This window comes from Primulina tabacum, chromosome 6 (assembly GCF_025594145.1).
Source record: "Primulina tabacum isolate GXHZ01 chromosome 6, ASM2559414v2, whole genome shotgun sequence".
Lineage (NCBI taxonomy): Eukaryota > Viridiplantae > Streptophyta > Magnoliopsida > Lamiales > Gesneriaceae > Primulina > Primulina tabacum.
The window spans coordinates 27,889,240-27,905,018 of NC_134555.1; the positions used below are offsets into that span (position 1 = coordinate 27,889,240).

A 15,779-nucleotide genomic window follows, 5' to 3' on the forward strand; every position below is an offset into this window, starting at 1 on the left:
GAAGTCTAACAATCTCTGCTATATAATCCTCGGCATACTGGTTCATGGAATACGTCGTCTTGACTGGGAGAAAATGCGCTGACTTGGTCAATCGATCGACAATAACCCAAATAGAGTTAAAACTTTTCTGCGTTCTGGGAAGACCAGTCACGAAATCCATCGTAATATGCTCCCATTTCCACTGAGAAATCGGCAATGATAGCAATGTCCCAGCAGGTCTCTGGTGCTCAATCTTCACCTGCTGACAAGTTAGACACTGAGAAATAAACATGGCAATGTCTTTCTTCATACCTGGCCACCAGTAGAGTCTACGAAGATCCTGATACATCTTGGTGCTGCCTGGATGTATCGAATATGGTGCGGTATGTGCCTCTGTCAAGACGTCTCGTCGAATATAATCGCCAATAGGAACACAAATACGGCCTCTGAAAGTCACCAAACCATCTCCATTCACCCCAAACTCTGAGTTACCTTTCTCCTCTGCTCTAGCTCTCATCTCTGTCAACTGAACATCAACAGTCTGCTCTCTACGGATCTTGTCCGTCAATGTAGCCCGAATGACCAACGCTGAAAGGCGAGCAATGGTTCCAGGGACTACCAAAGAAATCTCCTCTCGTTGCAAGTCTAACAACAACGGCTGCTGAATCATCGAACTCAAAGAAGAACTCGATTTACGGCTCAAAGCATCTGCTACAACATTCGCTTTCCCTGGGTGGTAACTAATCGTCACATCATAATCTTTGACAAGCTCTAACCACCTCCTCTGCCGCATATTGAGCTCTTTCTGAGAGAACAAATACTTCAAACTCTTGTGGTCCGTGAAAATTTCACACTTTTCGCTATATAAGTAATGTCTCCAGATTTTCAAGGCGAAAACCACAGCTGCCAGCTCCAGATCGTGCGTAGGATAATTCTTCTCGTAGTCCTTCAACTGGCGAGAAGCATAAGCTATAACCTTTCCACGTTGCATCAGCACTGCACCAAGACCTTTCTTCGACGCGTCAATATAAACAACAAAGTCCTCTGAACCACTGGGCAATGCAAGTAACGGAGCTGTCGTCAATCTATCTTTCAACTCGTGAAATCCACTTTGGCATTCATTGGACCACTCAAACTTCACAGTCTTCCTCGTCAGATTGGTTAACGGCAGGGCAATCTTGGAGAAATCTGAGATGAAACGACGATAATAACCTGCCAACCCAAGAAAACTGCGTACCTCTGAGACAGTGGTAGGAATAGGCCACTTCTGAATCGCCTCAATCTTTGCTGGATCAACAGCTATGCCATCCTTCGAAACAACATGGCCTAGAAAAGAAATCTGCTCCAACCAAAACTCACACTTCTTCAACTTAGCACACAACCTCTTCTCTCTCAACAACTGAAGAACAACTCTGAGATGCTCTGCATGAAGATCTCTGGTTTTGGAATAGATCAAGATATCGTCGATGAAGACAATGACGAAGCTATCCAAATACGGCTTGAACACATGGTTCATCAGATCCATGAAAACTGAAGGAGCATTGGTCAGACCAAAAGATATCACAAGAAACTCATAGTGACCATACCAGGTCCGGAACGCTGTCTTAGGGATATCAGATTCCCCAACCTTCAACTGATAGTAGCCAGACCGAAGATCAATCTTCGAAAATACAGTAGCACCTTGCAGCTGATCAAACAAATCATCTATCCGTGGCAACGGATACTTGTTCTTGATAGTCACTTTGTTGAGCTCCCTATAGTCGATACACAGCCGCAACGACCCATCTTTCTTCTTGACAAACAGAACCGAAGCTCCCCAAGGCGAAGAACTCGGTCGAATAAAACCCTTGTCTAAAAGATCCTACAACTGCGTCTTCAACTCCTTCATCTCGGTAGGAGCCATCCTATACGGAGCCTTAGAAATAGGAACCGTACCTGGAGCTAGATCAATCACAAACTCAACATCCCTGTCCGGCGGCAAACCCGGCACATCATCCTCAAACACATCAGCGAACTCTCTCACAACATCGATATCATCTATATTCAACTTAATCATTCTATCCATATCCACAATCGAAGCCAGAAACACATCACAACCTCTACACAGCAACTTCTCAGCCTCAAGACAAGAAATAAAAAGAAGGACCAGCGAAGTACCTGCACTGGCGAGCATACCTTCCCTATTGCCATCATCTGCAAAAGTCACCGTCTTAGCAACGCAATCAATCACTGCACGATAGGTTGATAGCCAATCCATGCCAAGAATAACATCAAATGCAACCATCGGGATGACAATCAAATCAGCAAAAACCATACGCCCATCAATTTGAACAGAGCACGCATACACAATCGATGTCGGGCACAACACATTTCCCGAAGGCAAAACAACATTGAACTGGAGGGAAAGAACAGAAGGAACTATACCCAAAGATCTCAAAAACAATTCAGACATAAAAGAATGAGTAGCACTAGTATCAATCAATGTCGTAGCTACTCTGCCTGAAATTAAAATAGTACTAGAGATCACAGAAGAATCATGGTTTATACCTTCCTTGGTCATCGTAAAGATGCGACCCTGCACCTTATCCTTGCTCGCTCCCCTTGAACAATCTTTAGCAATGTGGCCAGCCGTGCCACAACGATAACACATATGAGTGCCAAATCTGCACTCTCCTCGATGATGCCTGCTGCACTTGGGACACAAAGGCTTCTCGGGATCAAATGGAGCTGCCGGTGGTTTAGGACTCGGCTCTATCTTGCCTTTCCCCTTGAAACGATCTTTGCCTCTTTGGTTCGATCCCTGGCCTCTCTGAGCAATGGCCTGCTGTCTCGCTTGCCTCTCTCTGGCTATGTCTTTCTCATCTTGCTCAGCCAACAAAGCCTTAGACACAATTTCCTTGAACGTCACAGCCTTGGACATGTTGATATCTCTTCTGATCTCCGCTCGAAGACCTCTGATGAAATGAGCACCTTTGTCCTTGTCGTTGGAAGCAATATACGGAGCAAATAGACAACCCTCCTCGAACTTCAAGATGTACTCATCAACGTTCATACCTCCCTGTCGAAGCTCCAAGAACTCTGTCACCTTCCTAGCTCGAAGTGCGTCTGGGAAGTACTTGTCGTAAAACAGATCAGTGAACTCTGACCACTTCAAAGCCGGTAGATCAACACTAACCTTGGTCGCATTCCACCAAATACATGCAGCCTTGACCAACATGAACACTGCACAACTGATTCGGTCCTTGTCCTCGTAGTTGAGATGATCAAAGATAGCCTCAAGAGCCTTGATCCACTCCACAGCCACTAACGGATCGGTGCTCCCTGCAAACTCAGGCGAATCCATCCTCTTAAAAGCAGAAAAGACGGCATCAGTGCCAACTGCCTGAGCTACTTGGCCTCTCACTTGGCCTCTACCCTGGCCTGCTCCTTGCATACGAAGCAACTGCTGGATCTGTTCGCTATAGACTTTGGCCTGCTCTTTAAGCAACTTGCCGAACTCGTCGACAACTCTCGAGGAAGAACTATCCTCACCCTCTGACGCCTTACGCTTAGGAGGCATACTCTACAATGTGCTCGCAAAAGACATATCAATAAATAACAATGAATAGATGCAAAAGAAAACATACCCGGACAGTTGAAAGTAGACGAAGTCATATGCATTAGTCCGAAGAACGGTGCTCTGATACCACTAAATGTGGCACCTCGACCCGTTTACAATAAAAATAGCAGCGTAATTTAAAATTTTCTATCAAATGGAAGGAGTTTCAAAATACATCACCATAAAATATTTAAAAGTAAATAAATGATCATTCAAATGATATAACAAAATACAAAATATCATTCCTAAGATCATGATCCAAAAATACTTGCAAAATAACATCTTCCTTCCAACTTCGTATGCATTGACTCCGGGCCACAATCAACGTCCTGGTCCGTCGCTCCTATCTGCATCACATGAAATAACTGAAATGAGTATAAAACTCAGCAAGTGGAACTCTTACATAGCAATGATACATAGTATATTCTGAAAAACATGGCTTTGAAAACATAAAATACCATCAACTCTGAAACATGTATATCGTAGCAATAGCATAACAATGAGATGTTATTTCTCTTTACTATGGTGGATTGATATCAATAGTAACTCTGTCTGTGGTTCTCTTATCCCATCGATATAAATCGACAACTCTGAGGGATATAAGCCTATGGTCGTTGATCAACTAATTGCATGCAATCTTTGACTATGTATATATCAATCCATAAAACATTTAAACTCTTTCTTTGGGACATTTTATCAAACACCTTGAATACTATATCTTTGTATTCCCTTTCAATACAATTGAGACATACAATGCCTCCAATAGATATAACAAATGAATCAATACATAACTATGAAGCAAATGAAGGGAATAACACATTACAACCTTTGAAACACAATACATATAACATCATGTGAGCACAAGGGATGAATTTCCACTTACAAACCACAAGAACACCTTGAATCTATAATCTTGGTACAAAACCTACAACAATAAACCATGTATTGAACCATCAACAACTCAATAATCATAAACCCATGCCAAATAATCCATAAAACCAACATAAACAACAATCCCATATCATCTCTCTTCCAAAACCAAGAAATAACAACACCAAAAGCTTACCTTAGCTTCCTAGCACCAAGAAGAACTTCGATCTTAACTCAAATCACCAACTAAAAGCTTGAATCGAAGATAGGAAGTGAAAGAAATAAGGAACCCTAGCCTTCCCAAGGAGAGAAATCCGAAAATGAGAGGTGAGAAATGAGAGAAATGGAGCAACACTTGTATATAAGCACTTAAAACTCCAAAAACACGCTTTTAAAAAATCGCTGGCCGCTCGGACGGACATCTTTTTCCGCCCGAGCGCAGAACTCTTGGCCAGAAATCCAAAATTTTCGAAGTAGGCTCGCCCGGGCGGACATTTATTCCCGCTCGGGCGCGCACTCTGCGCACTGCCACTCCAAAGATCGCTTCTGCAACGCCTCTTCCCTTCATAATTTGGAAAAGTGGTAAACTACAAAGTTGTATTTCTATGTCTTATCTTGAATTCCTCAAAATTTCAGATCAATTAGACGTCTGAGTAAAACGTTATGCCCATTCTCCCAACATGTGTCACTGGAGGAACGTCGAAACACACGAAACACTTCAGGGCACTTTTGGCTTACCTTCCACAATGATTTGAACAAAACTCAAAATAAGAAAGTTACACCTCTATGTCTTATCTTTCTAATGGAAAAGGCCTCACCTCATTTGAATCAATATACAATTTATCATGAATTTAATCGTAACGCCGCTACAAAAGTACTACACATCATCTATAACCAACCATACTATCAATCATAAATCGAAACTCTTAACATCCAAACTATACCTAAACTTGACCAAGTAGTCAATAAACTTATGAAAACTTAAACCGTACCGTACACCAGGCTTGTCTATTACAGATATCCTATGTGATCTCATGTGTATGTAGTATGAAATCTCTGATCAGAGTATGGTGGTAATTATGAAAAGGCTTTCATATATTACACCATCGATGCAACTACGACATGACACATAGTATCGATTCATTGACAACTCTCGATATACCAATGGTTGTCGAATCGGTCGGGATATATGAGTTGAAGGGACCGTACTGTACGCTAACCATAATTGAATGGTTCTTGCAGGCACTATCATTTGATGCCTAGGGAATCTTGTAAGCGATGCTGCTAGGCGTTTAACATGATTGGTTGGGTACTGTCAGACTTGAGTTCTGACGTTCTTGTTATCAAGGAGTTGATAATTAAGAATGGAGCAATTGGGGTATGCTCATATAAGGACATGTTTAGTCCGAATCACATGGAGATGTGAACCCACGGCTAGTTGTATCAAAGAACCATTGAGGGCCACACAAGTGCTAGCTTTCTAGATCCCGTTGAGAAGTTAAAATAGTTCAATATGTTGAACGGATTATAAAGGCGTTTATAAGCGTAAATAAAATAGAAGTATGACTTCTATAAGGAGAATGTAACTTTTAATTTGAGGAAGTGTTCCTAAATTAAAAGTTGGTCAAACAAATAATGTATTTGAAAATTGTGATTTTCATAAACATTATTATGAACTAAATTAAATTAATTCAAGTGTTGAATTAATTAAACACTAGTGGACCTAATAGAGTCCGAATAATTAAATTAATTCAAGTGTTGGATTAATTAAATAACATTGGGCCTTGTAGAGCCCAATTAGAAATAATTATTAAACTAGTGGACTTGAGTAATATCAAGTGAAGGTTAAATGGTCTCAAATATGTTTGAGACATTTAAACTAACGTCCATGGGCTTTGTAAATGTTACAAGCCCACTTAAATTGCATGCTTGGGAGGTGAAGAGTTGGGGACTACTTTTTCATTAAAAGTTTGTATGGCATGCTCATGCACCTTTATCACTTTTTCAAGCTCCAAGAAAGTTCTTCCTTCTCTCCTCTTAACCTCACCTTGGCCGAAATATTGCACATCATTCTCCTCAATTTTTCTCTTCAATTTTGTTGAGGAAATCCTACACTTCTCTTTGAAAAATACTCTTATTTTTCTAGTGCAAAATAAGGAGGGTTCTAGCTTGCAAGTGGTGGGCCTAATTTTGAAGCAAGGAGAGCTTGAAAATTGTATTTCCATTCAAGAGCTTAGTTATTTAAAACTAAGTTGGAGTCATCATCAATCCTTTGTGATTGATAGGTAAAATTTTCTTAAAACACCCCATGTATGACATTTCGTGTTTTTCGTATTTGCTACACATTATAGAATTAGGGTGCTCGGTTTTTGCCCTTAAAATTATTTTGAAACTTCTGTTGTGCATTCGGGCACCTAAATCGATCCTCTTTCAAAACCCACCTTGGGATGCACGGGAGTCAGGTGATCGTTGTTGGAAGGAAGAACGATGAAGAAAATCGAAGAACAGATGAACAAAAAAAATCGAAACTTCCCCCTTGCAAGTCCTTGAAGGTTCGGCCGTTTCTCTTGTTTGAATTTGACGTGAAGTGTTTGTGTGTATTTCGGCATGTACGTGTGTGTGTTTAGGTGTGTGTGTGTTTAGATGTGTGTAGGACTCTTTTAAAAAGAATTTAAAAAGGTTTCATAAACACTTAATTAATGTGCTTAATTAGGTCAAGTTTTTTAAATATTTAATTAGGCCCATTAATATTAATAAAATCATTAGGCCTTAAATTAAGTGATTTAAAAATATCTATTTACAAAAAAATCCTTTATGAAATCTATAAAATACATTGCTCCCACTAAGTAATTTAAACTTTACCTTAACAATTTTAAAATTATTAAAATATTTAAAATAATATTTTTTTAACTAAAAATAAAATTTTAATTTTCAAATATTTAACATCTTAATCGTCTCTGGTCCTCCGTTTCGGCCAACTATCGATATTCGTCTGAAAACTTTAAATTATGAATTCAAGCAAAATTACGCAATTAATCATTTAGTCACTCAAAATATATCATTCATGCATCTAAAATCATTTAATTAAAATATTTTAGTAATTTAATAATTTTCATACACGCGATCTGCGTGAACTGATTTTTGGACGTTACAGATGACGTGTCAAGTTGATTTTTTAGTCGACTCTTTATAGCCGATAGGATTAACTGATTACTGTTTAACTGATCGTCCAGTTAACTACCCAACTTCAGTTAGCTTTGATCAGTTTAGTTGTCTTCGAGTACGAAACAGCTTTTGCTTATGACAGGGCTGCCCTTTCCATCAAAGGCACTCAAGTTAGAACTAATTTCTTTACACTGAGCGATCAACTTTTCAATCTGTTTTCAACCATTTTCATCATAATTATACTGCTAAAACTAAACAACCCTTTTTCCATATACCACCTCCTAATAACAAGATTTTTCGAGAACCAGCCCAATTAGACGAAGACAAGCCCGTTCTCATTAATTTTCTTTGTACAACTCATCATTTAATGATTATTCATTTTCTCCAGAACTGGCGGATTCTGGGTACCTAGATTGCATAGTTCCTACAAACTGTCTGAACCCTTCTACTTCTACTTCTACTTCTACTGCCAGAATCGCTTCCAAGAAAGTTGAGGAGAATAAGAGTTGAAGCTCGAACTCGAATCCGAGGAAGGCAGCAGGATTCAATATTCTTCGAAACCCTTGTATTAAATCTTGTTATGAAGAAGCTGGTAACGGATATTGGGATATAAATCACTTGTGGGATGAGCTCTCAGCTATTATAAACGACCCTTTAATGGTGGAAAACCAATGCATGGGATATTCAGACTTGAATCAAATGTCTGAGATATCGATGATGAAATATCCGGCCTGCATTAGTGCTAATGCCCCTTCAGCAGCAAGTTTTCTTCTTTTGGAGATGCAGTTGATTTGGCATACACTCCCATCTTTCGAGTACTGACTGCGTACCCTTTAATAATCTTCTTTCCTATAAATCTTTCTTTTTTCAAGGTTTTTAGGAAAAGTATTTATAGCACAGTTTTTCACAAGATCGTGTAGACTTGTTATTTTGCAGGTGCTGGTCCCAACATGCAACTAATTAAGCTCTGACAGTGGATCTTTCTTAAATGTGTGCGTTCACTTGTTGCTATCACGCCCGATCACAAGTATTACTGATAGAGACGGAACTAATTAATGTATTTTGAAGTCAAAAGACTTGGATGTTACGTTTTAATCTCCAAATTATACATGCATATCTGCAAATTGGTAGCTCTCTTTCATACATATTGGCTTTACAAATACATTTTTTGAGCAACATGGAGCTCAAACTACTGCATAATAAAGTTGAGATCATAACCATTATGGATCCCACCTCTCATAAAACTCACTCAATATCTTGTTTAAGGGATTTTAAGCCTATTCACACTTGAGCCAACATAAATGTTATTTTATTAATATTTATGATCAAATATATCAGCGTAATTATTAAAATAATAAATTTTATAGATATATTTATAGACATATTGAACTTAATTATTGTATGAATCATTAGTCATTGTGGATAAATTTATAAAGTAATAAAAAAAATCAATTCCTGCTGCATGATGTCATTTAGAATCGCATGATAAAAAAAATCCTAATTATTCTTCCAAAGACGGACTTCTTTTTCCAATTAGTAAAATCGACGAAAAAAAAAAACACAAAAATAAAATTGCACCAAAATTAACGCAATTAATATAAGTAGATAGAATGATACTTTTCGGAGGGGATATCTGAATATATGACAAAATCTTACCGTGACAAGTCATATTTCTAACATAAAGTGCAACTGAGAAATTCTTAATAATTAATAACCAACCCTCTGCATATTTTACATTAAGAGGCAGGAGTAAATTGCATAGTCTGAATTATGTTTCCACAACAAAGCCCTTAGAATCGGGTTTAATATTATTGATTCCCCATTAAAGTATGAATATCGATCCCAAAATAGGAATCCAAGAGAATGTACTAGAATAAAATAGATCAATCCGGGAGAAGAATGGTGAGAGACATCTTATCTTTTTCGATATGAAAAAGATGAAATAAATTTATACAACAAGCTCCAAAATGTGAGCAGTGAAGCGACTTACCTGCATTGAAGGTTGAATTTGTTTCTTGTTATTCAGAAACTACCTCTTGTTATTCCTCGAAATATTTATGAGGGGTATGTATGCCTTATTCGAATGAAAATACTAGATCTGAATGATTTGAAGACTGATGGTTGGCTGATGCACAGAGAGTTCACGGGAAAGACACCATGATGCGTGCCATATTCAACTTGAATTGTGAGGCTAGCCTCCTTGATCTGGGCTACTGTGGTCGCTTGAAAAGGAGGAACCCTGCCCAGATTGGTGAACATTTGATTCTGGAACAGGCTCCCTTTTTAAGAATGATGAGCCAGAAGAAGCACTTGTACTATTCAGAGACGACATTGGCATTGAAAAGGAATCTTTTGTGATTCCGGAAATAAGATCAGGCCTAAAGTCTGACGAAGATGATGATGGAGCCAAGGATGCATTCATATGCCCCACGGGGTAGGGAGCGACAAGCATATCAGTAAGAGAAGATGCAGATGTGCTGTAACTCAAAGTCCTCATTGGGTGATCGAATTTGCACGAGGGCCCGTATTTGCATACTCCATTTTGGGCATAGTGTGAGCATAACGGTGCACCCTGAAAAACAGAAGTTATAAATGTGTTATCACTTTGCGTTTTAAATGCGAATATATTTGATAATTAGTGCTCAGAAATCTAAAATTAGAGAATATAATTCTTACTGAGCGTAATGGCAGACCCATTGGACTCAGTAGAGAACCTGATCTAAGTGCACTCCAATCTGGTGGATGATGATATTTACATGTGGATCCATATTTACAATCTCCTGTCTTCAAATAATACTGACATTCTGGTTGGCCAGGTCTATCTGGAAAGGCGTTTTCCTTTTGACTGCTACTTGAGTGGCCTGTGGAAGAGGAGATTGGGACATATGATCCTGAGAATGCACTGGCAGATGTTGAGAGTGGCATTATTCCAATCATTGGGCTCGCACCAATAGTTGGTTGAGTACTTGAAGGGGGCACAGGACTAGCAGCAGTCTGTACCAGGTATTCACAAGTTAGCACAAAAGATGAGATAACAAAATTCACATAAATGAGCTGCTTCATGTACAACTACCGGATATGGTGTCCAACCAGGAACAGGAACAACTCCAGGAGGAAATATCAATGGACCATAATTTCCAGGGGCGTATGATCCAGGAAGTATGGCTGGTCTGGCCACTGGCCAGTTTCCAGGAACTATCCCATATTGTTGGGAAGACTGAATTGGAGACCGTGCAGTTGGAAACACTGTGGTTCCTGGCAAACCTGGTGGACCAGCCAAAGGACCAGGACCAGGTAACTGAGCAGGCACTTGTAACCCAGCGGGTTGTGGATGATGAAATTTACAGGTGATACCGAACTTGCATTGCCCTGTTTTAATATAATATGCACATTCCTTTTCACCCTGCAATAAAGACTTGATGAGTAGCTAAATGCAATGATAATATCCAATAATAGAGGGTGGGTGAAAAAGAAATTATCAACAAGAATAATATGTTTGTAAGTACCAGACCTCTCGCAAAGGGTATCCAAAAAAATTCAGGGTCACAGCGGCGGAGGATTCAATTCTGTGCTTTGGGTGGTCATATTTGCAGGAAGCACCAAATTTACAAATTCCCGTTTGCATGTAGTGCTACATATTCAGTGCAGACAATTTGATATGTATAAAATGATCGTATGAATAAAAATATAACTGACTTTTAAATAAAATAGAGATTAAAACTTAAATAGACAAGACGAAGATTATTTATGAAAGATTAAGGAAAGAGAGGTGTTTACTTAAACTGAAGTTTCAATATTAATCAATTATGTCAGTCACCTTGATCAAAGAGAATCCATGAATACAGTTCTATTGCATGCCATAAGAGCACAAAAGATCCAGGAAGCTAGAACACTTGTCAAGGACTCAAAGTAAAGGAAGGGAATTGCAACCATTCAGTTGTAAGCATGCAGGCGACACATAATATGAAAACGAAAACATTGCATCGTTTTGTCCCACAGGAGTTGGTGACTCTCTCATTCAGGAACTGCATCACTGCTCAGAAGGATGATATCATAGAAATTAACAACATACATTGCCCAAACAAAATAACGCAATTCAGAAAGTGACTCTTCGGAATTTATACTACTGGACAAACAAAAAGGTAAGGACGAGCCCATTTGAAATTTTATAGCAAAATCTAGCATCGACCTGAACTAAATCCTTACATCATTGCTGTACCAATATTCCAGTGTTTTCCATAAGAATAGACTTGGCAATTAGAAGGTAGCATAAGACAACATCTTTAAAACAGAATCCAACAAAAGCATATCACATAATAAGCAATGAAACACAGATCAAGAAAGAGAAACCGGCCTCTCAAAAACATGTAGGATTCAGAAGAATTATTCAAGGAACATGATATAGTTAATATGGATTGACAAATTAAATTATCGATTAACACGTCAAGTTCAACCGGTAATAAAAAGCGTTTGAATTCAATTATCATTTCCTTAGTTGAATACATGTCGAACCATTATAACTGCCAAAACATTGTGAGAACGTATCCAGAACTGGTTCGATTCTTTCTTTTAAAAAGTTCGTGATATGACATGAAAATATATACCTGACAGACAGGTTGCCCAAAGCGTTCCGGGTACTCACCTCCACCAGACCTCAAGGATCCCGTTGCCTGCAATCAGTAGAACAGCCACGTTAATCCAATTCATGTCATATGAATCAAGAACCAAATATCAAAACGATAGCAGTGCAGTAAATGATCTTCCTAGTTTTCAGTCTAATCAAAACCACACAACTTCGAGAAAGTAGCAAAGAACATTTTTTTACCAAAATTAAAATCAAACATGCCCTAAAGATTCGTTGATTACGCTCCTCAAATCAATTATCACACCATAAAGCATCAAAAAGGTTGAAATTGAGCAGCCACGACAGAAATGCGAAGCGAAAGAAAGGGGGAATCGTACCGCGCCACGATCGTGGGGATGATTGAACCGGCAGCGAGGACCGTACCCGCAGAAGCCAGTCCTCAGATAATGGATGCAATCGGCTTCATCAGGTCTTTCAGCGTACGACTCGGACCCACCACCGAGGCCCAGCTGCCACATAGGCTCTGCATTCACAAACCCAAATATCAAATCAATAAACTTCCCTTGTGCATTACAGAAATCGAGCTAAATTCCCGAACCTTCAAGGCCCGTTTCACCTCCAAACGCCGCCCATTCCGCCACAGGATCCACCTGAGCCGCCTCGACAAAATGGGCTCTGCTGTACCTCTCCATAACTCTCACTCCTAAACTCGAAGTGTGTATATACAAATATAATCTATAGATGTTTAGCGATCGTGTGGATATATATATATATATACAGCAAACACGCAGTGAAAGTGTGTATGTGCTTGAGGAGAACCGGTGGCAGTCTGATCGAGAGAGGAGAAGGGGTTTGGTGGGGAGAGGGAGAGGGAGAGGGAGAGTGGGTGGGGTTTCCTAGTGGAATTATTATAATGCGCTTTGCATTTATATCTCTCACATTTACTGTCTGTGTGGGATTTTTGTGCACTTTTTTTTTTCTATTATTATTTTTATTGAATGAATTTATTCAGTAAAAAAGAAACTGTTCAAAATAGATTAAATAAATAATATGATTTATCATAAAAATTATATTTATTAAATAAATAAACTATTCCGAAAATAGAATATAAAATAATTTATAAATTAGGAACCTTTGAAATAATTGACTTCAAACAAGTAGTTAAAACTACAGAATCATCAATACATCATCATAACGAAGAAATAGTTATTAGATTATTAAATAATAAAAATATTTTACCTTATAGGAAATATTATAGATTTCTTTATATAGGTTTAATTCAAATTGCCTTTAGATCTTTAACTTTAGAAACATTGCCAGAAAGTTTTCTAGCAGATTGAAAACAATCTATTATGATAATTGAAATGCCCGAGAATTTTGTTGTTATAATCGGAAATGATTTTTTGATAATTGAGGTGATTATAGATTAAACGGATCAGACCGGGAAAGCCGAAAAGAAGAATGAAATTATGTGCGAGGAAGGATGTCACGCCCCGAAACTCGGAATTGACACCGGCGTCGTTTAGCAATCACACAATTGAAAACAACAAGCCTTTCGTGGCACAGTATAAACCGAAACCAGTTTATATACCATAATCTCAATGAAATAATAATTGTCTTTACAATAGCGAATTAAATAAGACGACAGAGTTTTAATGCGGAAACGTAAATCTAATTAATAACAACTTAAACATAATCGATTTCCTTGAACATTCACCATCCCCAAAACTGCTCGGATTCTTCCTCCTCAATCTGTTCTTCGGACTTATCTGGGGGGGTTGTAAGGGGGGTGAGTATTTGGGAATACTCAGTAAATGGGGGACTTTGAACACAATATAACCAACTTAATAACATTTTCGAAACATATCATAAACGTACAGCATGCTTTTCATAATCATAACGTAATAACACTGCGATTTTTCATCTTTAACGGTTTACTGACGTCAGTCCCTAAGTTTTGATCCTCTAAGGGGGCGAGGCCATAAAACAGTTCTATCCCACTGTTAAGGGCCATATGTTGGAATTCCACCCATTTGCAGGGAATCCTCACAGTGTCAAACATAACGTACCAAAATTTCGTAAAAACGTATAGACGGAACGACGGTGCTCGACCGTATTTTTAAAACAACAAAACCGAAAATTTTCACATATGCATAAACCGAAATTATAATTTTTTAAAACAGCCCACTTACAGTGTATTTTCTTGCTAAAAACGTGGATGATTGGCTTCGGGATTTAGATCGCTCCTCGCTCCTTGTCCGGGCAGCGCTTCGGTTCGACTTTAAGGCTAATGTTGGGGCGATATTTGGGCAGACTTTGGCTATAGAGAGGCTGCTGAATTTCGAGATTTCAGCAAGGGAACTTCAAAAATCTTGAGTAGAGAATGAGTAGGGATGATGATTATTTATAGTTGAGGGAAAAGGTCTAAATTTGGCACTCAAATCATACCATAATTCATGTCATATCTTACAAATTTGACTCTAAATCCTTGCCCAATTTCGAAAATTGAGTTACCTAGGTTGTGAGGTTTTTTTATTCCCTAATCCATTGCTCTTGATTTGGCTAAAAATATGGTTGCTAGATGGGAAGGATTTTGAGCAACCCTTGATGATTTGCTTCCTTTTTATCATGTATCTACCCATCACAATATTTAGTCATATAATCTTGTAGGATTTCGAAAATTCTTGTAATATAATGCTTCAATCATCTAGATTTTGAGGGATATCTCAATCTTGCAAATCCCCTTCCCAAAATTTCGAAATTTGCATGCCTTGGTCCTAATTGGATTGACTTAAGATTCCAAAATCAATTATTTTCCCATATGTATATCTATTTTAATACAATAAATCAAATCTTAAAATTTCCATATAGTTCTTGATTGCATGCAAAAAAATCGGTTCTTACATCCCTCCCTCCTTATGAGAAGTTTCGTACTCGAAACTGGAGTTGGCCTGGTCTCCAAATAGGTAGGGATATTCCTTTTCCTTACAATCTACTACCGCATTGTTTCTTGCTAACCAATCCATTCCTAAGATGATACCGAAATCGACAATGATCAACTGTATCAGGTCGGCTCTAAAAATCTAATTACCAATACTGATTTTTTTTTTTCAATCTCTGTAATTTCGTCAGTCTCAATGGCTCTACTAGTAGGTGTGGCTAGTTGGAAAGGTTCGGTTAGATTATCGGGCTTACGTCCTAACTTCTTACCAAATCTCTTAGATATACAAGAATGCGTAGCGCCACAGTCAAATAACACATAAGCAGGCACTTGCTGAAAAAATATGGTACCTGTCACAACATCGCTTGCATCATCTGCCTCCTCTTGCGTTATGGCAAACACCCTGGCATTTGGTTTGTTCTCCCGTGATTTATTGGCATTCGCCCCTGAGCTCGACCCGTCTCTTTTACCTAGTCCAGTTGTTTTGTTGCTGGCGGCTGGACAATCTGCCATACGGTGTCCTGGTTTTCCGCATCCAAAGCAGACGCCGCTGGCTCTACGACATTCTCCCAGGTGTCGTAAGTGTCAAGTTGGGCAAGGCTTAATGGCCTGGTAGCCTGAGGCAGGCGACGGCCCTTTAG

General features: G+C 38.8%; 1 protein-coding gene across 2 annotated transcripts; it reads right to left on the minus strand.

Moving 5' to 3' along the window:
• Window positions 1-9,311: 9,311 nt before the first annotated feature.
• Window positions 9,312-13,098, minus strand: LOC142549215 (zinc finger CCCH domain-containing protein 34-like). 2 transcript variants are annotated; one of them, XM_075658044.1, is made up of 7 exons: window positions 12,796-13,098; window positions 12,575-12,720; window positions 12,217-12,282; window positions 11,124-11,243; window positions 10,683-11,015; window positions 10,289-10,606; window positions 9,312-10,184 (listed from the first exon to the last, which is right to left on the minus strand). In XM_075658044.1, exons 1-7 carry the CDS (start codon window positions 12,887-12,889, stop codon window positions 9,804-9,806), a joined length of 1,458 nt encoding a protein of 485 aa, XP_075514159.1. In that variant the 5' UTR covers window positions 12,890-13,098; the 3' UTR covers window positions 9,312-9,803. The 2 variants fall into 2 exon arrangements, with proteins under 2 accessions (XP_075514159.1, XP_075514160.1); XM_075658045.1 differs by having other exon boundaries at window positions 9,315-10,184; window positions 10,686-11,015; window positions 12,796-13,097.
• Between the last annotated feature and the right edge of the window lie 2,681 nt (window positions 13,099-15,779).